Source organism: Trichoplax adhaerens, genomic scaffold (genome assembly GCF_000150275.1).
Source record: "Trichoplax adhaerens TRIADscaffold_6 genomic scaffold, whole genome shotgun sequence".
Classification (NCBI taxonomy): Eukaryota; Metazoa; Placozoa; class Uniplacotomia; order Trichoplacea; family Trichoplacidae; genus Trichoplax; species Trichoplax adhaerens.
The window spans coordinates 3298965-3324883 of NW_002060948.1; the positions used below are offsets into that span (position 1 = coordinate 3298965).

The 25919-nt window shown below is 34.1% G+C and overlaps 2 protein-coding genes across 2 annotated transcripts; one reads left to right on the plus strand and one right to left on the minus strand.

Annotated features, from left to right (window-relative positions):
- Positions 1–451: 451 nt before the first annotated feature.
- TRIADDRAFT_26937 (uncharacterized protein) lies at positions 452–3654 on the plus strand (the record flags this gene model as incomplete). Its single annotated transcript, XM_002113341.1, has 5 exons — positions 452–739; positions 1551–1727; positions 2759–3003; positions 3325–3450; positions 3573–3654. The coding sequence occupies 5 exons, from the start codon at positions 452–454 to the stop codon at positions 3652–3654; spliced, it is 918 nt and encodes a 305-aa protein (XP_002113377.1).
- Positions 3655–5759: 2105 nt separating this feature from the next.
- TRIADDRAFT_57473 (uncharacterized protein) lies at positions 5760–24453 on the minus strand (the record flags this gene model as incomplete). Its single annotated transcript, XM_002113701.1, has 48 exons — positions 5760–5864; positions 6162–6447; positions 6536–6792; positions 6892–7092; positions 7166–7333; positions 7430–7503; positions 7618–7796; positions 7889–8025; positions 8108–11249; positions 11326–11413; positions 11562–11635; positions 11720–11837; positions 11911–11992; positions 12114–12334; positions 12411–12588; positions 12669–12896; positions 13015–13113; positions 13218–13279; positions 13416–13637; positions 13741–13969; positions 14061–14233; positions 14300–14729; positions 14804–14984; positions 15057–15101; positions 15190–15506; positions 15774–17453; positions 17534–17649; positions 17768–18103; positions 18196–18320; positions 19003–19134; positions 19225–19351; positions 19443–19545; positions 19659–19742; positions 19805–20036; positions 20153–20229; positions 20389–20567; positions 20921–21107; positions 21236–21337; positions 21448–21616; positions 21748–21992; positions 22083–22118; positions 22194–22310; positions 22391–22504; positions 22695–22802; positions 22870–22995; positions 23071–23183; positions 23365–23442; positions 24357–24453. The coding sequence occupies 48 exons, from the start codon at positions 24451–24453 to the stop codon at positions 5760–5762; spliced, it is 11979 nt and encodes a 3992-aa protein (XP_002113737.1).
- Positions 24454–25919: the final 1466 nt, after the last annotated feature.

The following is a 25919-nucleotide window of genomic DNA, read 5'->3' on the forward strand; positions in this document are numbered from 1 at the left end:
CGGTACAGTGTACAGTGTACAGTATAATGAACTTACACTGTACTGTACCGACTGAATGTACTGTACGGTACTGTACCGCGTACCAGACAGCGTCTCTACCAGTATACTATACGGTATACTGTACACAGTTCAGGTTGCAAGCGTTTTCGATCGCTCTTCTCTTTCGTCCCATGGAGAGGAATATTGATTTCATCCCCTTGGACGTGTATGGAAATTAATTAACAAGTAGACCAAGGAGGCTGTTGTTGATCCAATTGGACCATTTTGAAAATCGCTATTTTCCAACATCTTTTACTGTCAAGGTAGTCGACTTTAAAAAGTTGATCGACCAAGTTGAAGCGATCACCAAGGTGGAAGATTATGACAACGCTAGTTGCATCGTCCAGTCCAGCCCAAGATATCGTAGCAAACATTGAATGAATGTGGAGTAGTGGTACTAGACGATACTGACATGGTTCGATCTTATTTAAGTATATCCATTGCTTTCTTTTTTGTCTGCCTTCATTGCATTGCTGAAATTTTGAGATCGATCTGGCAATGGGTATTCCCAATTCGTCCGAAATCTCTCCACAATGAAATTATAGTCATTACAGGGGCTGGTAGAGGATTAGGTAAAGCTTTGGCTTTAGAAACAAGTAAATTGGGTGCTATTGTGGTCATTTGGGATATCGATTCAGCCGCCAATCAATCTGTTGCTTGTGATATACGTAATTCTGGTGGAATAGCTTATGATTATACGGTAAAAGTAACAGCAAAATGAATATTTCTAATTGTCCCATTCGCCTAGAAATCGACTACTGTACATCAGTCATCGCTGTAGTATTCAATGGCTAGTTAATCTTGGCGATCATGTTGCGCACATATTTCCCAACTAGTCTAATATTACAACAATACTTGATCAATCAATCAATCCTAATGTTATAGCCAGGTTGATATCTTGCAGCTATCGTGAATTCTCTATCTATATATACAGCACTGTGTAAAGGTTACAGTAGTAGTTGTCTAATCTGCATAAAAATCGGCTACTGTACATCAGATATTATTATTTTTTGAATGGTAGTCTTTACGATCAAGTTGACCACTTTCTCCCAACTACTCCTATCTTGATGCACTCGATACAGTACACTTTCAAGCCAAATGTTATCGCTCTACTTGATCAATATAATCCAAATCGTAGCCAAGTTGTCATCTTGCAGATGTTATTCTTTCGATAAAGTATTGATAGATAAAGATAGGAGTAATAATTCTATACCTTATAGCTCTGTATTACTTTACCATGATACCGTTCACACGTGTACAGGAACGGTATGATGGATAGCATACGTAAAGAAGGCGTTGGCTGACTGACTGCAAAATAGTGTTACATAGATACAAAAACGCCTCTACAGTATTGTAAAAGATATTCTAGCCTTCAAAAATAATTGATTAATTAATTAATCTAATTTTTAAACGTGAAATAGTAATGTTTCTCTACTTAGTTGACCATAAGTATCGCCTCAAGACGCACTACTAATTGTCCTTTCTTTCTTTTTGATCATCACTTTCAATAGATCGATATTACAAATAAAGAAGCTGTTTATGCAACTGCAGAAGCTGTCCTGACTGACATTGGACCTGTATCTCTGCTAATTAATAATGCTGGTGTGGTCAATGGTAAAACTTTAATCAACAGCTGTGATAGTAAAATTGAAAAAACTTTAAATGTCAATATGGTTTCCCATTTTTGGGTAGGTTGATCTAACCAAATATCAAGATTGGTTATGGTTAGGTCGTACTAGTCTTATTAATTCCTTAAGATTGCGTCATAATCAATGATACTGTATTAGAACTTGCCTAGTAGCTATAAATCAATTGATTACAGCTACATCTTGTACCGGTGTAGCTACATCATGAATGGAAGTATTCGCATAACTTGCTAGTGATTTCAGATTATTCGTTCAATTCATCTAGTCTTGAGTGATATGTGATTAAATTGAACTAGATTATCAGTGATCATGCAGTAAAATATATTAATTAGGTAATGATCAAGATATGCTTCGATAATCGCTTACCAAATTGACATTTTTAGATATCAACGTAGCCATCAGCAGTTGTGGTTGGCTATGTCGATCTGATACTGTCAATTAGTAGCAAATAGTTACACTAATAATGACATTATTGTAAACTTTGTTAACGACATAGCTGTCGAAAAGTTAAAGATAGCCTTCCATTGCATGTATAAGTATTGGGTTGCAATAATGTAATTAGTTCGCTGCATATCATTGTAACGATGTTGTTTATAATCAGTATTTTTAATTCTCAGCGTTTAGTTATTTTGCGCTAGACTTTTTACACTTAAGTAGCATGAACATTATTACATTATAGTAGGATAGAATAAGGATGGCAACCCGGTGGACTTTTACGATTAGGTGGCTACAACGAAGGCTAAGCTTACACTTAAAATATACGCATTTACCGATTCATAGCTATGGCTGATGAAATTATTATCTAGTTACGGCCTTTCAATTGTAGTCCACTAAAGTCAATAGGAATCTTGTTATTTTAGTTTAGTTTCTTATTGACTATACCAACGATGATAAGGACATAAATGCTCGCGGTGCAATCACTAAAGTCCATAGTAAAATTGATTATTTTCATTCGATTCCATTGACTACGCCAATTACATTATTTAATTTAATATCGGCCACTATCAACCTGTATAGTAGTTACATCAAATTAATGATAGAATAACATTATCATTTTTAAATGAATATTGCAGACAATTAAAGCTTTCTTGCCTTCCATGATGGCAAAAAATCACGGTCATATCGTTGGGATCGCATCTCAACTCGGATTTATTGGTGCAGCTGGTCTAGTTGACTATTGCTGTTCTAAGTTTGCAGTACTTGCTCTTGTCGATTCATTAAGAGATGAATTATGGATATCAAAATTTGATGGTGTACATTGCACATGTGTTTGTCCCTTCCTCATGGATACTGGTTTATTTCATGGTATTACTATAAGGTAAGCTCTCAATTTATCGAGTAATTGTTAGTTGTTGTTTCGTTATTATACGTATATAATGGCTGTTATAGACAAGTAATAATACAGTCGGTGAGCGAAATGAACAAAAATATAAACTGAATAGATGTGCTTAATCATATCACGTGAAGAGCAAAGTTTAAAATATTTAAGTAAAGATACCTCTAACTTTAAGTGGATTAGATATACATACGTATTCTTACGTATTGCTTCATACTCGTAATTAGAATAAATTTGAAACTTTTGTCAAATTAGATTCTTACTCACTATGTTTTTTGATATACACCTATGGTAATACCACAGATTTCCTACGTTATTCACTGCCATTAAGGCCGATGATGCTGCAAAATATATAATTGATGGAATTCGTCGAAACAAGCAATATGTTACTCTACCGAAATTATTGTATTTGGGTACCGTCCTAAAAAGGTAATTTGAGATGGAAACATGAGTTCATAATGCGTGTACTAAATTGAATTAATAAATTAACGTTACCGTAAAACGTTAACATTAACGAGGCAGTGATATATTGCATTAATTTGTCTTTACAGCATACTACCTGTTCCAGCACTCAATGAATTGTTGACTTTTGTTGGAATGCATGATGCAATGAAAACATTTCAAGGACATTGACAGCGACTTTGTTCATTAATTGTATCGTATTATGTAATGATATGCTATAACATAAGTGCTTTTATGATGCATTATCTAACATTATTGTGAATTATGTCTTTGGCTAAAGTACCTGTAGAACGATATTGAGATAATATCAGAATTATTCTTTATTCTTTAAGCTGATTTTATTTTAAGATGCTTTTTTTAGAAAATTTAAATGAGATTTACAAATCGTTGTGTAATAGTCATAAATACATGCCCTGTTTTGTTTTATTTTGCTGTCATGTTCCGTTCAATTTGACGTTGGAATTAATGCATTCATGAAGCTATGCACAGAATATTCAATTTGCTTTTAAGGAGAGTAATATCATATGTGTTTACAAATTCTGGATTGGCAGGTATATTTTATTATTTTATACAGAACAGTAGAAAGTTGATGGCATACTTTGATTCGGATGGGGCAGATCTTCATTATATGTATATATATCTGTACCAATTCAGTCTTCATTACAAAATGTTATAACTAATCTGTAATAATTTACAGTCTTCATTAACAAATATAATCAATTGCAATGTTATCGAAATTTCATAGAGAAAATCTAGCAATTGTATATGGTACTCCAAAATAATTGAGAAAATATCTTGAATTGTATGTGATGTTGTCCAGGTGATAAACATTCTATTAATTAAAATATGGTAGAATAAGTCAAACCTATCAGCAAGAAGTTTGTTTTTATTTTTTTATTCTATCCTGTTAAAACGAAAAAGGAACGAACGCATTACTTTCGTCACTTAACATAAGCTGAAGGTTAAAAAATTTTATAACCTAATGGCACTGCAGCCAAGTCAATCGCTATATACTGTTTCGAATATACACATGTTGTAACCTGAAGCTACTTTAGTAAATTAGTCATATATTTTACGCTAATTCTATCATTAAAAGTCCTTCTATAGAGTTAAACGAAATAGAATTATCGATAAGAACGAAAGACTTCTCCAATAGCTACCTAGTTAGAGCGTAATTCCTACTTTGAAATTTGCTTTTGGAAGCCAATATTAATCTCGCTTATAACAAAATATATCGATAACTAAGCAATTGCAATATATTACATCTCAATATAGTAGAAATTTAAGTTATGATAATTATATGTATATGTTGCATGGCTATTAAATGGCAGTTAGCATTTAGTTTCTATAATTAATAAGATTCTAATTGGATATTGCTGTATCTGTTAATTTTTGCTGGCATTAAAATAAACGATCTCTAATCCTTTCATTCATATTCGAAATCATGTTTTAAAGCTATTTCTTAAATTGTAAAGTAACAACATCAAGACCAAAAGTACTAATGCGTAACAGCAAAAAGGCAGAAAAAAAGTACAGTTTCTATTCTATTTATTATCTATGTACGAAACAAGGCATCATAAAGTGATTAGTTTAATTTCATAGATATACAACGCAGGTTATAATTATAATTTCACAGTACATAAAAGATTACGATATAAAATCAAATTGTTAATCAAAATAAACAATTCCATAAAGCCATAGAGATGATCTCATTGCTTTATAATCACAGAAAATATTAAAAAATCCAACCGACAGTTCATAAAGTAACTGTATGTATAATACACAAATGTATTGTACATGAGAGTCGATTTAAATCCTTTCGAATATAGAATGCGGCAATATAAATAAATGGAGACTTTAGTCGATTGGCTAATCATTTTACTAATAATATCTGTGCATGCCATGATATATTGTACGTGTAAACTGAACAATTGGTTTTAAATAATATCAGTTTAACATTTGGGATAAAAGTAGAAGATAATTCGATATTACGGCAAATACTTAGCAATTTGCAATACAATTACAGTATTATAATAAGTTTACAAAGTTATATAAATGTTTACTGATTTGCCGTTATATACTATAATTGTAACGAAAATATTGCGTCTTTGTGCGGGTTTGCTGCAGCACTGTAATATGTACAAATGTAACTAACTTGAACATTTTTATAGATCCAATTACAATTGGGTCAAGAATATTTACGACATTTAATTATTAAACCATAAAATTAGCACGGTTTATAGTAGAAATGCAACATTCAAAAAATTTATAGTCTTTTAATAGTGATAGGTTTCGTATTCTTCATCTTCATCGACATCATTAATTAATGAAAGCTTTTCTTCGTTGTATATATTCATCGCGTACAGAATTTGTCGGCAAATCTATAGGAATAAGTAGAGCATCATAAATAATTAGTTTATGAAGTATACAACAGGTCTGGTTAAGTCTACGTTAATCTAAAACCTAAAATACCTCAGATGCAATAGTATAAATAGAAAAGAAGCTACTTTAACTAATGTTATAAATTATATAATATCGATACCAAGTAACTTAAGTTTTCGGATAATAATGAAAAACCACTACTGTACCAAATTAACTTATTGATTTCTATGAATTAATAGGGGTTTTTAACAGTCACATAATTAAATATTTAGGCCTAAGTAGAAGAGTATACTTACTCTTTGAGCGCAACGCTCATCAGAACATCTGAATTGTGGTTTACTGTATTCTTCTCCACTAGTATATGCGTAAGCCTTAGAGTAATCTCCTTTATAACATATTTCGATGGCATAATTATTGCCACTGACTAAATATTGACAACTAATCACATCCTTCAATTCAATAGTTTTTATTATTGACTCATCCGATGGAGGACCAGGTTTGACGATATAAATTCGTTTCGTTGATATAACAGCTCTAATTTGCCCACTCAAGTCTTCATTAAAGTTTTCAAAGGCAAGATATCTAAATTCGATAAAAAATTGTTCGCATCTATTAGTCGATCCAACTATAAATCGCTCTTTATATGATATTGTTTTAAATAATCGCCTACCTTTCGGAATTTTTACAATCTGAAATTTCATGCAAATAGTCTTGACCAAGCGCATCACGAGCTGAGTATCTCGGCAAGGTTCCACCAGGTCCCATACACACGCGTCTAGGTCGGCACCTCTTAATTCGATGACTGGAATCGGAAGACGATGAAGTATCTCTAAGATAAGCTGCTGTTCCAGCTGCCAGATCCAATACTCCAGCAGCGGGCTTGGCTAGGGATCCAACTATCCCCTTCCCTAGACCACTGATAAAACCCTATGTATATTATCAACGTATAACGAATAACAATCATTACAATAAATAAATAAAAGCTACAATAAATTAATAAAATTTTCGTAGCTTATGTATTCCTACAGAAAATCCCTTAGTGGCAGCTCCTTCAATTGATTCAGTTATGACACTAGTTACACCACTTAAGCCAGCGCCAAATCCTTTTATGCCAGCCTTAAACTGCTCTGATCCTCCTCCACGCGCATGCTCTAGTCTTATTTTTTCACGTCTATCCTTAAAATTGCTGTCAACGGAAGCTAAGCGACTTGAAATATTATCGGCAATCTGCAAAAATACCAATAAGAATAGTCATGTGAATGCTTAAGAATTTATTGCCACTTAAATAATTATAATAAACCTTGGATGTTGAGTCCGAAATACCATGAGTAACTTTCGATAAGAAACCTACAAGATCTTGGTCAATTACAAGCTCAGATAAACCGGAAGCAACATCTTTATATAGACCAATAGGATTACCGAGGAAATCTACAGCGCCAAAGATTCTCAATGATTGACGTATGACTTCCTACAATAAATAATTGAATAGTAACAAATTAGTAATTTATAATTACAATTCCAGGAGATTGTAAGGGCGATTATGAAATTAATTATAGGAACGCACCTGTAAATAATGTCTTTTTAAATCGTCAAAAATCCTGTCGCTTTCATTTATCAAATGATGACGATTGTATTCACCTATAATTAAAATAAATATGTTGTTTAGATTGCATATTATTGTAGCCCAAAAGTATTTAAAATATCATTGGAGTCATAAACCAAAAAATTGAACTGTATGAGAGTAGTACTCACTAAGTTCAATTTGTGCATTTTCAAGTTTCATGAGGAATAATCCTAGTTGGCTTCGCATTTTTCTTAATTCATTACTCAGTTTACTCGCAGTTGAAACACTGATGCCGACTTTGATTTCAGGTATTCGAATCATGTTAAAGTAAAACTGTACAACATTATCGGCAATAGCATACCTTGATCTATGAATATTAGGAGGCAGATACACATAACGTCAGTCGGATTAATTAGGGTAAGCATATGCAGAAGTAAAAGATCTATGATGGCTATTTACCCTTGAAAATCGAAACCAGCTTCACTAGCAAAGCTATCGTGTTTTATTGCTTTCGGATAGCCAATCATTTGAAGGAATTTTAGCAGCAATAATTCATCGATATTTAAGGCGATCGGTTTCAATCCAAAATGCAAGCGCTATAAATATAATTACAGATTACCTCGTCAGAATCATGGTAATACTTGTAGACTGTTTATACTGTAAACAGAAATAAAATACCTTAATGTTGTGTACATTATCGAAATGGCTAGGTAACATTACGACTGCTAAATGTAGAGCTGGTTGTCCATATTGTTCGTCATCCTTACTGCCAGGAGGCGTAATATAAAAAGTTACAGGATGCATTACATTTTCTAACTGATTGTCAATTTGTATATGCTGAATATTAATTTCCGCTGTTCGAGACGCCGATGTATGTATATAACTAATTTCAATTCCAGTTAGACTAAGGAAAAGTAATTCCTCTGGAAGAGATGTTACCATAGATACTCCAATACCGCCGGCTAAAAATAAGTGAATTTCAAACTCACTCTTGTTTGTTACTGTATCGGATGTGCCGTAAATAAGCGATTTGTGTGCGTTTTGTTCTATCGAGCTGCTTTTGCTTTCATTCATTTCAGTTGGCACAGACTTTATTCGGTTCATTTGAATTGGGAAATCTGATATTCGCAAAACACGCGTCGGCCCCTCACTTATCACAACCATTGATAACATTCCTGATCCCGGTCTTACTTTTACGGGGACAATAATCTGATCATTAGGTTTCTCTTTACCACTATCCAAGTCTTTGTGTGGAAAGTTTGTAGCAAGATCTAGCACCGCTAGACACCCATGTTTTAGTTGCAAAGACCCTCCAAAAGCTTGCACTACTAATCCTGGCAAACGACAAGCTAATTGACCTTCTTTGGTGAAATGCCACGTTTGTGTGTCCACCCTTCGTTCGTCAGGCCGATTAAGAAATAACTGAAAGCAATTTTTCATCTTGCTCTCCTTTGCATCAAGGACTAATCCAATATTAAGCCCTGTGGATTTTTTATTTGATAAAATTGATCCTTCATTGCATAATCTGCCAGCACTCGTCATCCGCCACAATTGCGATTTTCTTTCGTTTATTTTAGACCTAAAATAGACTGTTGTATCTCTGGGAAAAGGAGCATCTAATACTAAGGCCATATTTTCTATGAAATCCTTTGATTTTGATCCTTTTTGTGGAAGATTCGCAAACTGTTTAGCAGTCAAGTAAATGCAGTTATCGTAATATAAACGACGCTCTTCGCCTACTTTTTGTAAATTAATCTTTTCCTCTGATCCAGTAGGTACACTAACTACTAGCTCTGGTTTAAACATTGGTTCATCAGTAGCATAAGGCATCGTACAATGTGGCATGAGAGTAGTCTGTAAATCACTTCTACAGGATTGATGAAATAATATTGACACTTCAGCCATGTTATCGATTCTGTACGGAGGCAACAGTTCACTTGCTTCACTAAACAGAACACGTATAGAAGCGCCACTCTGCAGAATTTCCACTCGCAAAAATAATGGTTTATTATCATCAACTCTCATAAAGATCTGAAATGAGTCCATTTTGTCAATTCGAAAGCCACCAGACCACCTGCACCCATTTACGTCTTCAGCTTTAATAGCTAGTAATCGATCAAGATCTAGTCGTGGCCAATGAAAAAGCGTAACACATCCAGGCAGTGCATACAGAGTTGCATCAGGATTAATTGACTTTGTATTCGTTGTTACATATTGTTGAACATAGGCTAATTTATGATGAGTTCGATTCTCTAGCTGATATCTACAAGTAAAGGTAACAATTCTTGTAGCACTATATCGTCCTGATCCCGGCCTGGAATCGATACCAATTTCGTAAACTTGATCAGGCCTTCCCCCAGTTTGAATAGAATGAACTGATAGATAACTAGATGCTTCAGGTGAGAATCGTACACTCCATACAGGCTTTCCAGTATCGTATTCCTTGCCAACTCGTATTGAACATAAATTATTGGCTTCTACATCATTGAAAGAAAACAATAAAGGCTCTACATTTCTCGCAATTTCGTGTTCATGGAACTGACCAGCTGCTTCATCGCTTGAGTTGTCTTGCTTAAAGACGAGTGGGATACCACTTTTATTCATAAACCAATAGTTACAGAAAACAGAAATTTTTATTGTTGAATTATTAACTAGTGATAATTTAACATTAAGATTTAGCGGTCGTTGATGACGATCAACCAGTGTTAAACGTCCAGCACCAGAACGACAACCGGGAGGAATAGTAATACTGTAAGAATATTGTTCGAATCCTTCAATTGTTGCTCCAAATTCCATAGACGATAAAGGATCCATTTCATATAATGGCTTTTCTTTACCAACATCAGCTACACCATTTACGCTACCTAAGACAAATTTTATTCTGCACGGTAATAAATTCGCGACTACAACTACTGGCATAAAGGAGATTGTGTGAGCCGGCTGCTGAATATGACGTAATCTACCATCCAAAGAGGCTAAAGTGACATATTCGCGTGGATAATTTTCTCTTTTGATCTTGGCACAGAACCAAAAGGATGAATTATCATCCTGACAATTACAACTATAAAGCCTGTTACAAACGGATTCTTCCTTACGAACTAAATGCCATACTACATTATCTGCAGGATAAGCCGTACCCCAGCGATACGGCCGAGCATATAGTTCATGCATGCAATATTGTAGCGGGACTGAAGTAGTAGAACCAGATTCGAGTGGTGGCATTTCAAGTGATCCTTTAAATCCAGTATAAGTAGGTGTCTTAAAAAATAATTGTATCGGTGTATGTAGGAGATTCTTTATTTGTAGTGCAGAACGAACAGTAATAATCTTCTTTGAGCCAAAAACGGTAACGTCGAAAACGATACGAGCTGAAGGGGATTTATTCTTATCTGTACCCGGATGATTTTGTGGTAGAGCTTGCCGGAAAAAGACACCCACGCGATCTACAGTTATCGGAGATACCATTTTCCAGCCATCAACTTGAACGGAAATCTGATGAACTTTAGCAATATGAGTGTTGGTATGCCTAAATTTTTCGCGATGTTCAAACGTAAATGGAATGTCTTCCTCAATACCGACTGGAATCCACGTTAAATCTTCAGACTGATCATATGTAACTTGCTTCCTAATAATACCACTTTGCCCATAGGTAGCGGCAGTATTGCTGAAAGATAACGGCGCTGTTGTAATTGTTGCAAAATGTAATGAACATCCAGTACGATTGCGAAGAATATACGGTATGTATGGTGCACGTCTTCTATTTTCTTTCACTTGTTTACTGGTATTAGTTGCAGGATTATTCGAAATGGCCGACTTGAACCTGTAAAAAAATATTGTCTGATTAAATTATTTTGTTAAATGCAAGTCCAGTATTAATGGCCTTATAATTATAATACTTGTTAAATTCATCCACCCAGGTTTGTTGAGTGTTTTTGATAGTTTCCAAAAGAGACGATGTAACGTTTACGTCTAAACGATGCTTAGCTATCGCGGCAAAGGCAAGATTTTAGTGAATATTTTGTAACGATTTAACTACTAATGAAGTTGTTCCTAATAAAGTATGACACGAGTTTCCACGAATTTTTCGATAAAGACCTATTTTGATAAGAACGTTAACAATTTAACGTTTTACCTTCAATCTTCGCAATAAAACGTTCCGGTTTGAGTAATTCCGATGATCTTTGCTTTCTCCATTGAATGTTATATCTATATTTTTACAAAAGAATGTTTATAATCCTTACATAAACATTTGAAAAACTTACGGTATGGAGAGTAATTTCAGATACTAACGCCCAAGTTTCGATAACGGGCTCCCATGCGGATACACTTCGATTATAGTAATCAACACATAAACTTCCACGAAAATAGCTTCCGTTGCAGGATTGCATATCATGAGATAATGTTAAATCTAAAATATGGTGAAACCTCTATTTAAGAAGATTCAATAACTAAGGCTATTACTATATTAATTTAGACATTACCGTTGATAGAAAGTTCGAAAAGAGGTACGTCATGATCACCGCAATCATCAATAACACACACGAGAAGATAAGGGACACGAATCTGTATATAAATGTAAAAATTAGTTTATGAGAGTATACCTTCATACACATTCGAACGTTATCATGAAAAGTTTTTTATACGAGTAGAAGTGATAATCTGCTAAAAGGCTGAGCGCAAGTACCTTAATTCCTGCAATACCAGTATTTGAATCTGCTCTTTCGCTATTACGGTGGATTCTTGGAGAACCATCGTGATTTCTTCGACTCGAACTATTATCAGTATTTTCTTCCTGTTCGAGTAACCAATTTGAAGCTTCTTCTAACTGATCTGATGTCCGTTGTAAAGCTTGAATGCATAGTTGTCTGTTAAATCCAAGAGCAAGCAATTTCTCCAAATTCGAAACTGCAAAAGCAGTAATTTAAATTTTAATTGTCAAGTATTGTGACTATAAGGAATGTGCGTATGATTGCATTCGTACCACTTATTTCTGTAAGATCTTCGTCCATTATAGATTTTTTATTTAAACTAGGAGCCTCATTTGCAGATTTTTTACTTTCAGAACCAAATTTCGTTCTTGATAACGTATTTAGAATGGTAATAAAAAGTTGAACGTCTTGATATGATACTCGTGTATTCAATGATGGAGTTGCTGATAGCTATAGCAAAAGGAATGACTGAATTAGCTAGCAGCAAAGGTATACTTATAATATTAGAGATTATATCAGATAAACTATACCTCCAGAGCTGGTAGCTGCTGCTGGGTTGCATCTGTTAAGCCAAAGGCTTTACTCGATAGTTCAGTTGCAGAATTGAGTTCTATCAGCAGTTGGAACGGATCTACTATCGAGAGAGCGCTACCGTCAATATCGCTCATATTGCACGAAAAAATTTCGAGACCTTGTAAACTGCAAGACAAAGGACGCTCAGAGGCTAGATGAGGACAAAATTTAAGAACTGCTGTACCCTATAATAGTAAACGAATGGCCCACCATTATTATTTGTAGTATTCTATCATAAGCTAAGAGTTTACCGCATTATGACAACGCAATGAAATACATTTAGTAATTCAAGTGAAATCGAACCTTTAAAATAATTGCGTTCGTGTCACGACATGAAGCGTCTTCCACAACTATTAATTCAGTCTCCGTCAGATTGAATTTTATTTCAGTTGGTCGCGTATCCTAATACAGAATTAATTATTAAATGGTGATATTTAGCGTTACAGATGTTAATGTTGTAACTATAATTGTTAAGGCTTTCGAAAATGTTCTATTGAATAACATACTCCATATTTCATGGCCATTCGACGAGTGAAAATTCCTGTACCCATCGATAAAATTGGAGTTCCTACAAGTTCATCCGGTATTGAAGGTGAAGCGGAAAGAGAATCCTCTACAGAAAGTGTGATACGCTTTCGCTATTACAAAATATTCGTTAACTATCGGCTACATAATTCTTTCAAATCAATTGCGTTACGTAATACCTATAGGTTCCACTGTTTTCATTTCATTATCCTCAGCTTGAAAGAATGATCGCAATTCATTGAACCAGTCCAGTATACATATTATTCTTACTTCGTTGAAAATTATAAGCAATTTTGTAGCAGTTCGTGTTTTCCGGTAATTTAATTCAGCTTGGACTGTATTAATTTCGTCTGCATACTTATTAGGATACGGTTGGAGCACTTTGCCAAAAATATTTTTACCTATAGTGTAAAAATCGTGTATAAATTATTTCTTAATGAATAATACATTAATACTATGGTTTTATTACACAGTTAATCTTAATAGTAAAACTTTAATATCTACCTTCCGATCGAGTATCGTTAGCAATGATTGCATGACAGGATATATCAACAGTAATTGATTCATCAGAAAATCCATCATACATGATGCATGAATCAACCAGCTCGAATAGCGCCAACGAATTAGGTGTATTTTCTTTTCCAGTTTGAGAGCTCTTTAGAAATTCGATACGAAGATTAAGAAGGCCAAATTTGACGTGATTCATGATATAAACAGCTTCGTCTGCATTGGCCTAATTCCAAATTATTGAACATTTACTTCTCATACATCAATAGTTCTTATGAACTAACGAATTTTGTGTGGTTACTGTAAATATAAATTACCTTTACGAATGACCTTTGTACTTCTGTTTGTGGCGAACTTATTTTTAGATTCCTTAACTCGGCATTACTTGCCGATAAATTTTCATTCATTACTCCCATTAGCAAATCAAACTGCACCTTATCAAGTACGAAATGAGCGGTGGATAGGCTTCCAGAGATAGAATTTTCTGGTACTGAAGAAATTAATATCGAACTGAGTATTGCGCTAGGAAATGCAAAATTTTTTTATGTCTACATACCATCATGTCTTGTGTAACAATCGAGGTTTCTGATGACCTTTAAATTAAGGGCACATTTATCCTTAAGATAACGTTCACCATCATGCTTAAAACCCAAACGGTTATCTTCGTCGTCAGTTCTTACTGCAGAATATAAATCCATGTCTATAATTTCTATTTTAATACAGTCTAGAACGCAATTACGATAGCTTTCATCAATTGAGAATTCCTTCAACAGGACATTAGAATAAGAGGGCCTTGAGATGTTTTTACTATTCGATGTCGTTCCATCATTGTAAGATTGAGAGATACAATTATTTATACGTAAGTGGCCTAAGTCAGCTACAATTAATTCAGAAGAATCGTGATTACGAGGCAAAATAATAACTGGGCTTCCCATTTCCATATTCATTAGCATCCTTGATTTTTGTTTCAATTCATTACCACCCAGCTAAGTTATAGAAATTATGATTCTTTAGTATTAAAGATAATAAATTGGAAATTATAGAAAGTGCTACTATATACCAAGCTTTCTTCCGTAGCTTCTCTCATTTTTTTAAAGACTTCTTCCATATGAGTAAAATGATTAAAAAATGCCATTAACTCATCCTGAAAAAATTGAGTATGAACGTAACGCACTGACGACACACGAAGTTTTAATTTCATGTCACAATCACGATAGTGGTCAGGATCTTCACTACCATATCTGAAAAAATAAATAAGTTTATTGTCAGCAAGAATACCAAAACCGGACATCCTCGAGCATGCTACTAATAACCTGAAAAATTCAAAATTTAAGGCTTCATGATCCATAGTTGAAAACCTAGTCAAAGAAAAAAAAGGTAACATAATGATTGCAAGATAAAGCTCGGTATCAGTATTAGCTTACTTTTGTCTAAAATATATATTACCTTTCTTTATACAGGGAACCAGACGGCGATAAATCTAATAATGCGATGTTACCAAGTCGTCCTTTCACAGAAGTATTTCCTTGGCTTAATGCAACTTCCGTACATAAGTCTGATACACAGGCCTGAGCCAGCTGATACTCATTCTTGCTTAACCTGATGGTCAAGGATCGTACCTTAAATTTGATTTCATTATCAGTCATATTACCTGATCCACCAGACTGTAATTCTGTGCTAGAATCGGCGATATTCCTTCGATCATAATCTTGCTGTAGTTCGATCTCTTTAATAGGAAAGCAGTCGATTAGTAATAACATACTCTAAAATTTATTGCAGAAATTAGCGAAAATTCATTATTAAGTCAACAAGGTACCGGAAATGTTGTTATTTGTTTGATTTTGGAAGCACTCTAGTAAGCATAGACAAGATTCTAGGTTGACTACCATATCCAGCGAATTGAAGTTTATATCCACTTGTCGTTTTGTCTACACATGGTAACGGAAAAAATTAATTAATTTACTCATAACGTAGTACAGCATCGGTGTTGAGTGTCTTTGATGAATAACTTCATTGATTAAAAAACTTACAATATCGTATCTAGGAGCAGAAATTCCAGAATTTCCATTTATTATTGTAATATTAATTTTAACTAAGGCGCTATCCCGCTCTAGCTTATTAGATAAATTATCATCAATTACTGGATCAATTAAATCAAGGTGCGTAGAAGACACCCGATGAGAAGATTGAGATTTGGCAACAAATCTGCTTTCTGAATTTGTTGAAACCATAAGATCTTCTATTTGTAAGCTATACAGCTTTATTTCCACGAAAGTTATGAAATTAGATGTATTACTAGCAGTCATGCTGAAATCTTGCAAGGAAAAGTTCAGCAAAGGAATCTCGTCGCCGCTAGCTTCCTTGACGAGGGTAATTGATATGCATGGAATCGAAAATCCAGCTTCAAATTTCATATTCGTACTTGAGGTATTCATTAACACTGATGATTCACCTTTCTCTTCTTCATTGTTATTTATCTGCATCTTAGAACTATCGTTTTCAGCTTGATCTACTAATAGGTTCTGTAACGTATCGTTAATGTGATTATATATTTTAGGGTTAACAGTCACTTGCAAAGGATTAACGATTTCACCAGTGACTTTTAGCAATGGAGACTCATTAGCGAGTTTCATATCTTCGGAAAGAATATCACGACTATCAATAAATCTATCAATAACAAATTTAATTGTTGTATCTTTAAGAATGTCATAACCATTATAACACATTTCTTTTGTGTCGATCTTTGATTCAGAATCATATACGGCAGATAAACTGATATTTTCAATTTGTAGAACTATTCGATCTCCTAAAGTTTGTTTAAGGCCCGCTTGAGAGACGGTTAACGATTTATTCTGTAGTGAAATTTCGCCGAGGCGTGCAACAAGAGCTTCACTAGCAACGTTACTTCGTGGTAGTACAATCACGGGGCTTTGAATTTTCATATCAATAACGAGATTCACATTTGCCTTACTGGAAGAAGCGCAATCGACGCTCGTGTCTCCGGTAATAACGTTGCCTCGATCATCAGCATCATTTTGAGATTGGTAGCAATCAGTATTCCTATTTACAGGGTTTGATAAAAACTCAAGTTGATTGGACAAGGTCTGTTTTTCACTAACAATATTCCTAGCTACTCCACTAGCTGCGGAACGGATTGACCTGCCAAGGTTTTCCGTAGAAGTTCGAAATTCCCCGATACAGGAATGTAACTCAGAAATAAATAACGGTTTATGTACATATTGAGCAGAGGCCATGCGCAATGTTAGAGCAATTTTCGTTGATAATGGATCTTGATTTGATGACTCATCTATAGCATTCGAAGCATAGATTTCATTTGTTTTGATAATTCCAAATGATAAGGCTTTCGTTGGATTATTAGAATCTTTCGTTAATAAATTCGAAATTAAAGCGTCTCCTTTTGCTCCCCCAATACCAAGAGTTGAGAGATCGCATTGTTCAGAAAAGCTACCAAGTAAGAAGACAAAATTACGAACTGCAACATTCGTAAGGTCTATGCAAGTAAGACCATCTATTGCACCATCTAATTTTAATTCTCTTCCAATTGTCGCACTGATTCTTGCACGATTCATACCAATAATTGCAACTTTACGACCAATGGTTGCATTGTTAGCTGAAGTAATCCCGCGTACTAACACCACGCTTAAGCTTTGAAAATCGACGATAATGTCCACTTTATTGGACGATAATACCTTTGATACGGCCATGAAAAGAAATTACAAAAATTTGTCTAAATATCACATATTTGAAATTCAAAAATATAACAACTTACCTTCATGACGCTGTCATTGTCAACATCAGTATGGGTTTCCTTTGCAATGTTGACATTGATCTCAGAGGAAATACGATCAATAAACGCCATTATTTCTACAATAAGTTCTTGGTTGGCTACGGATGAATATAAATAGAACAGGGCTTTTACTCATGATGAAAGCGGAGTAAAACAAGTAATTTGTAAGTCTACGTGATCCATGATCTTTTTGCAAGTAATTTTGAATTTGATTACCTATCATTTCCAAAGTGTTGCAATGGATAGATGCAATTTTTAGACCTTCTTTAGGAATACCCTCCGAGGGATAATTTCCGTCGACCGCTTGATATTCAATGGAAATAAGGGTTCGAGAGTCCGAAAAGCTCTCCAGTCGACTATTAGTATCTTTTTCATCTTCTTCATTTAGAGAAGTCTTCTTAGAGGTAATAAAAGTGTCAAAGTCTGGTCCATACAACTGAAGTCTATCAAAGACCGAAAAGAGTTGCACTGATAAAGACACAGATATATCGTAAGGACACTTCGTAAAGTTTGCCTTCACTCCCTTAACTTCAACTTCAGCAATATCTCGTCCTACATCGATTCCCGTAATACGATATTATTAGTGATAGATCGTACTACAAATATTTAAGCATGTATGATATTAGGAGCTAATGATTGTGTACCTCTGCTAGAAACTATCAAAGTTGTCGTTTCAATCTGAAATTCTACTAGCAATAATTTCGATTCTACAACAAATTGAGGTTTGACAGGTTCTACTTCGATGTCTGGTACTTTACTTTCGGATATCCTAATATTATTGCACGAGCCATTATCATACGTAAGTGAATAGAAACGTTAAAGACATTTAATAACAGCTTGTATGTTTTTAATTATAAAAGCCAAGTAATGCTATATTACGATAAAAACACGTATATTAGAGTGTGTACCGTTGACTTTCAGTAACATCGTTAGAAATTGACGGATTGATGTAGGCTGATAATTCGTCATCGGACACTAGTTTCAATTTTATTTTCGGTTTCGTGTATGAAATAAGAAATAATTAACGTTTACTATAAAGCTTGGTTATACCCAAATTAAAATAGAACTATAAGTAGAATGATTATACTTTTTCCAGTTGACGTCAGTATCGGAGAGTCAACGCTATCATTATTCGCCAAAGCAGTTAGACACGAAACGAAAGCGATAAGCTGTAACAACACAGATCGATATTAGCATCTGTGAATAATACAGCTTTTGAATTTCAAATAAGAAAAATCTAGTAGAGAAAAATTGGCTACCTTTTCTTCATTTAAGTGTACCCTCAATTCTGGTAATGTGCCAGACAGTGTTGCGCTAGGCCATTGGGGATCGGTGGTAGGATAAAGACGTCTTAATATAGATCATACAGTATATTAGTCAGACAACATCACTTCATTATAAAAGTCACATCATATTAATTATTAAAACGATTAACATTACATTGTACAAACCTTTCCATAAACAATAAAATACTAAATTTATCTACTAAATAAGCATCAGTAGAATCTTCCACGAGTAACGTTTGCCAATCGTTACCAAGTTGATTAACGGAAATTTGCAAGTCACGCATCAATAAGTTGAATCTATACAGTGTAGTATGACACGATAATTAGTTATTAATTCAATAGGTTAAGTATCGATGTTGCATAAAAATATACATCGCTGAAAGGTACCTTTCGTATAGTTTATCGTGAACGGCATCACTAATTGATGATATATGGCTAGTATTTGTAATTATACTTTTAAATATGGCATCTTCTTCGTCCTCTGATGGCGTCGATGGTGGAGTTAAAAAAGAATCTAAATCCAAATAATGCAATCAAATGATTTAGTACTCTCAATATAGAAATAGGATCTATTATATTTGTAAATACTTTCCTGTATAACTTACCATCATTATTTGAAATCTGGCGGGTAAGATCCGCTGATTTTGCCTCTACATTAGGTAAATCTTCAACGTTGTGAAATAGCAGATGACCAAGATCGAGAATAACCTGAGATATAGCCATATAATATGCAATTAAGCATAAGCAATACTTACTATCAATAGACATAGTTTTAAATACTTGTCGCTATTCAACTAAGCATTTAATCCTGTCATACTTACGATTGGAGCATTAACATTAGTAAAATTTTCCGGGATCACAATCTGTGGAGCAGAGATATCTAGGTATACACTCCATTTCTTTGTCTAAAAGTGGTTTTGAATAAAGTATCTGTGTGATATACTTCATATTTGGTGAACAATCATACTTTTATAGCAAATTGGAAGTAGCAAAAGACCTTAATAGATCCATGCAAAAGCTGATCAAATGTATTCCGCAATTCTTCCTTCGTTTGATTTTTTAAATGTTCGTAACGGCTACGAGCAGCATCAGTAATAAGCTTAGATCTGGATGTTTGCTTCTGGTTAAAAAAGTTCATCAGCTTCGATATCACAGTAGAGTTATAAACAATAGCTAGCGGTTGAGAATGAACGCGTAGCCTAAAGTATATTTAAAATTAAGCATTTAGTCTGATGGTTAACAAAATAGTTCAATTTTATTTTCTTATGATTTATTGCTACTGTTATAGAATATCTATCTAGAAAAATAGTATAACCTATAGTCCACTTTAGCATCAAGTGGATTTCGTTCAAATTGAAGATGAAAGATATCTTCTGTAGATTTTTCCTGCTTCTGCATATGCAAATCAATATTACCGGTAAACATTGACAATTTAGCAGATAATAGAAGCCTGTATACGTATTTTACAACGCTTTATCAAACTAAAATGATGAAAAGTTCCGTTATTGTATCATTACATCCTGTTGATATATTGTCATACATTATACTTACCTTTGGAGCGGGAGAAATTACGTTTGGCAACAAAGATTCCTTAGTAATCATATCTTTTACTACTAATGACCCAAGGGACATATTGACATCAATAAAATCAGTGCGTAGTCCAAGCGTAAGATTTGCAGTAACTTTCATTAGGTCGATAGAAGCAATTGGTTGATAAATTGCTTTATATCCTAATTGAGTGATATTACCCGATTAATGCAGGGAGTTAAAATGGGGGCTTGTAAGAATGGAATAAAGTTAGCATAGCACGAACTACAGACAATCTATTACCCTGTGGTTCAATGAAAGTGATAAATTTTTACCTTGAGTGGTATTACTTGATGAATTTATAAATAATACCGATCCAGACCGCAAGCAGAAGTTAATAGATGCGAATATCAGGTCACGATATAAAATACTACTATCGACGGAGGTGTTACTGAAGGAATTGAATAATTCTTCTTCTACGAAGAAAAATGATCGGTTACAGGCGCATTGATACTGATCATAACTAATAAGTTGAAGTTGTACTTATAATACTAACCGAACTCAGTAATATCTTCATTTTCTTTGGGAGCGTCTTTAATTGGCTGCTTTGATACAACTGCAGCTTTTTTGATTTCAACTTCATTGGAATTGGTATCGCTTTTACTACCCCATGAAGTCCATTCAGGAAACCACCGATTAGCAGTAAGAGGGGCTCTATCTGTGTCAGTAGTTTTGTTCATCTCCTATTCGAGCATACAATATTTTTTCAGTTGACTGGATACTATGATATATAACATAAAACCTAATGATCTATCATATAAAGATCAGCAAACTTAATTGATCGACATCATAGTTAAAGTATAAAAAGTACCTTTTCTAATAATTTCTCAGCGAGAATTTTTTGCATGACCAATTCGCGCAAAATTATAATCTCGTTGATATTCATTTCATCTTCAATCCTTAATCGTTCTTCCTAAGATTATAATTCATTTTCGTATGCTTATATAAGACTGATTGCCAGTGATAGTGTAAAAAGTAGACGTGTAGTTATTAATAAAATAATTGGATTTTACGTTTCTTTACCGTAACATAATCTTCAACTTTTGATTCAGTTAGATGCTGCTTGTACAGATTCATATACAGTAATAGACTGTGAACACGTTTGATGACAAAGGAGCGTGATCGACGATGTAGGCGTTCTCGCACATCGTTCAAAGTAACAGTTATGGCAAATTGCCACCATTTCCTCGCACTAATTATTTAATTGAAATGAGCAGAATACATCTGTTAACTTTTGATATAAATATTGTATGCCAATATCATTCCATCAATGCAGTAATACGATTTAAGAGATCTATTATACGTATGTGTATTAAGTATAACCTTTGCTTATTAATGGGAACTTTTGGTTTCCATTTTCTAAATTTTCTTGATATACTATTTCTTTCCACTTCATCCATTGTATAAACCAAATTTTGTAACTGATGTGATGATAGTGTTATTGAAATTTTACTAAGTTCAGTATCAATAATATATCTTGGTTTATTTCGAGATTTCAAAGGTAACTCCGATCTATTCGTAGATAACTTTGTGACCGCACATAATGGTTCTAGAAGATAGCAATGCTTCTGCAAGATAAATAAGTTGCCATAATATGCTTAGTAATGAACTACACGGCAAGATTGTAGAAAAAACTTTATTACAGATAATCTCCTTACAATCTCTTTACCAAATCCATTGACTTGCAAAATGTCCTTAAAATGAATAAAGATCAAGAAGAGTCAATTAGACATAAAAATCGCTAATGGTATAGCTACTAGGCAGATTACCTGAAGCTCTATAATAGGAAGATCGCCGTAAAGATCAGTATCATCGTCATAATATATAGCAAGATTGCTTAGTGCAACAGATTTTACAATTAATGGATCTTCATCGGCGACTTGATCCTACGATAAAATACATCATATTCAAAGTTAAAAAGACATCAGTTGATTATTAACGTGGTAATGTATAAATGTAAGGTTACTTCTTTCTTTGCTGCTTGAACTCTTAAGCTAGAAATTGTTATTCCACATGCCACAGGCCTATTATTGTAAGCAGATGGTCCTTCATAACGTATATGGACATCGCTGATAACAATCTAAGACAATAGACAAGAAACTTAACCATGATTCTTTAATAAGCTGCAATGATTACATTAAAGACTTTCGTTATTAGGCAATACTCATGTGTAAATATATAAATAGAAATATCTAGACATTAGTATAGGTATTTTGACTATGCAGTAAGAATATTGACAGAAATGTTTACAATTCATGCGAAATTTTTACTTGTAAATTTTCAATGATGCTTGTAAATAGAGAATTTGATACGAAGCTGGAAGCAAACGATGTTGCAGCTGACCACCAACTCACTGACTCATTTGCAGTAAGACTTGCCTAATTTAATTGGTAAATGAGAATAATTATTATAAAGTATTTACTAATGAACGATTCCAGAACTGACCAAAGTATGAATATCACGAAGTTGTTGTGGTGAAATAATATTTACCCTCCATTGACTTTCCATGGCATCTAATTGCTGCCTCTTTCTATTGTTTTCAATTTGTTTTTCCTCTTCTGCATCATACGGCTAGCGATAGTACGTAAAATAGCGATAAATTTAGCTAATTTTATAATGTAGTGGAGCAGATATTGAGATTTGTACCTCATCTTCAGAGTGAGGTCCAGCTACTATATACAATTGCTCAATATGTATTTCCCAAGAACTCGTAGTACTTCTTCGCAGTGGTACTTTTAACTTTAATTTTCCTAAGAATCCTGTTAAAGATGAAGTATAGCGTTTGATATGCACCATTTAATTCTTTTTCTATGCTGACGTTATCGAAATCGGTATCCATCGCTATACTAGGCTACTGAAATGATAACCTATTGTATATAGGTAGTCTTGTAGCAATTATACTTCAATTATAATAAATGAGGCGAGATCAATTTGGCGCACCTGATTTAACAGCCAAAGGTAGATCCAATTTTCTCAGAGCATCCTTCCTGAGAGGTAAATTTTCCAACTCGACGGCACCTAATTGTGATAATCATTGATCCTTTCAGTTCCATTTTGAATTAAAGCACGATATGTTTTGCTTACGTGCAGTACTATTGCGATATAATAGAGTAACTAGTAAAGTCTATTTATACAGTCAATACGAGTCAATATTAAAACTTATGTAGGAGTATTAGGTATACTGTAACATTGATGTGAGAGTATCGTATAAACTCGTGATTACTATCAAGCTTTTAAGTAGGTTGAAAATCTGTGCCTTCATTTAAAGGGCGTTTTCTAGTACATTGCCCGGGCATTCTATAGAATGCCCGGTTCCGTACATGGACCTTGACATATATGAATATAAACATATCATCATTTAAGGTTAAAGTTGTTCATCTATTTGTTAATGAATAGATTGTAAATAGAGCAAAGCATGTTCAAACTCGATAAGGTAAAATTTCATCTTCATGTCCACAACACCAATATAGTCTATCAAGTTGTCCCTCCATGACATACTGTACTGTTGTTATCACTAAGCCATTTCAAATACTTCCTCTTTCATCATCAATTCATGAATTCAATTTTGGAAGAAAAGGCGTCTTGTTTTTTTTTTAATTTTAATAGCTCACTTTGCCCCTGCCTGGCTGCATTTTTCGTCTACGATCGCGGAAGAGTCTATCCTACGTATGAATTTGTCATCTATGCAAGAAATCCGATTGATTGTTGATAGGATGGGTTGAGATTAATGGATTAGAGTTATACATGTCGATTAGGGAAGTAGTAGCATATGGAAGTGGACACTATATCTATTACCAGTGAACATCATCTGATTGAGCTTGTGATATACGCTGTACATAATGTCAATTCAACTGTATGAGTTGAACTTAATTAAGAGAATAAGCTATAGCAAGCGAGTAGCATTGGCAAAATGAGGGCATGCCTTGACTTACCACTTAAAATGCCGATAGAGAGCTGATCTGTATTCAAGTTTTCCACATACTCTCCAATGTAAGTATTAATGATCCACGTCGCTAATTTCTCTAACATTTTGCCTCATTAATTCTAGTGTACTAGTCACGATTCATCTACGCTGTATAACCTAATATTTAAAGGTAAGATTAAGACGATCTTTTGCCATTTACAGCTGGACTCGATCTTGCATGAACAGCAGCAACCATTTTGCAGAGATTATTTTGCAGTGATAATGACGTACCGTATCGACTGGCTGGTTGTCCTACAGTATACAGTACAGTACTGTACTGTACACTGTGCAGTACTGTCTACTGTATGCAAGACTTACAGTAGTATTCGGTGTACCAGTCTGTACTGTAGTCGAAAAGGACGATAGCGTATAGTTTAACAGTTCGATATAGTAAAGCTTTAGTATGATATGGGGAGTCTTGAATGAGTATTTCTTTTACTATTTCTCTATCATGGCAAACATATCCATATTCTGTCTGTCCGTGTTCTTTCTAAATTTATTAAAACTGGCAGTATCTGCTATGGAGGATCGTTATGGACACTCTTGTCAGTCTATTTTTATACCTTTAAATCTAGTTATTAATTCATTACACCATCTACTATGGAGGATCGATATGGATACTCTGTCAGTCTATTTTTATACCTTTAAATCTAGTTATTAATTCATTACACCATCTACTATGGAGGATCGATATGGATACTCTTGTCAGTCTATTTTTATACCTTTAAATCTAGTTATTAATTCATTACACCATCTACTATGGAGGATCGATATGGATACTCTTGTCAGTCTATTTTTATACCTTTAAATCTAGTTATTAATTCATTACACCATCTAGTACAGTACTTTTGTACAGCATACACTACACGGTAAAAAGTTACTGAACCTCTGACAGGTCTATCAAATGGTAATACTATCTGTTAAATGAGCACATTATCGTATACTGTCTGCAAAGCGACGGGAGTTTGCACTAGTTAAATCATGAAAGCATCCACTATCAGTTTATTTGGATGCAGTCAAATCTAGTTATTCATTCATTAAAGCATCCACTATCTGTCTATTTGGATGCAGTCAAATCTAGTTATTCGTTCATGAAAGCATCCACTATCCGTCTATTTGGATACAGTCAAATCTAGTTATTGATTCTTTAAAGCATCCACTATCAGTCTATTTGGATACAGTCAAATCTAGCTATTCATTCATTAAAGCATCCAATCTAGATGATCGATATGGACTCGGTCAGTCTATTTTGATACATTCAAATGTAGTTATTAATTCATTAAACTATCTACTATGGATGATTGATATGGATACTCTTGTCAGTCTATTTGGATACATTCAAATCTAGTTATTAATTCATTCAAGCATCCACTCAGGATGATTGACATGGACACTCTGTCAGTCTATTTGGATACAGTCAAATCTAGTTATTAATTCATTCAAGCATCCACTGTGGATGATCGATAGGGACCCTACCAGTCTATTTCGATACAATCAAATCTAGTTATTAGTTAATTCAAGCATCCACTCT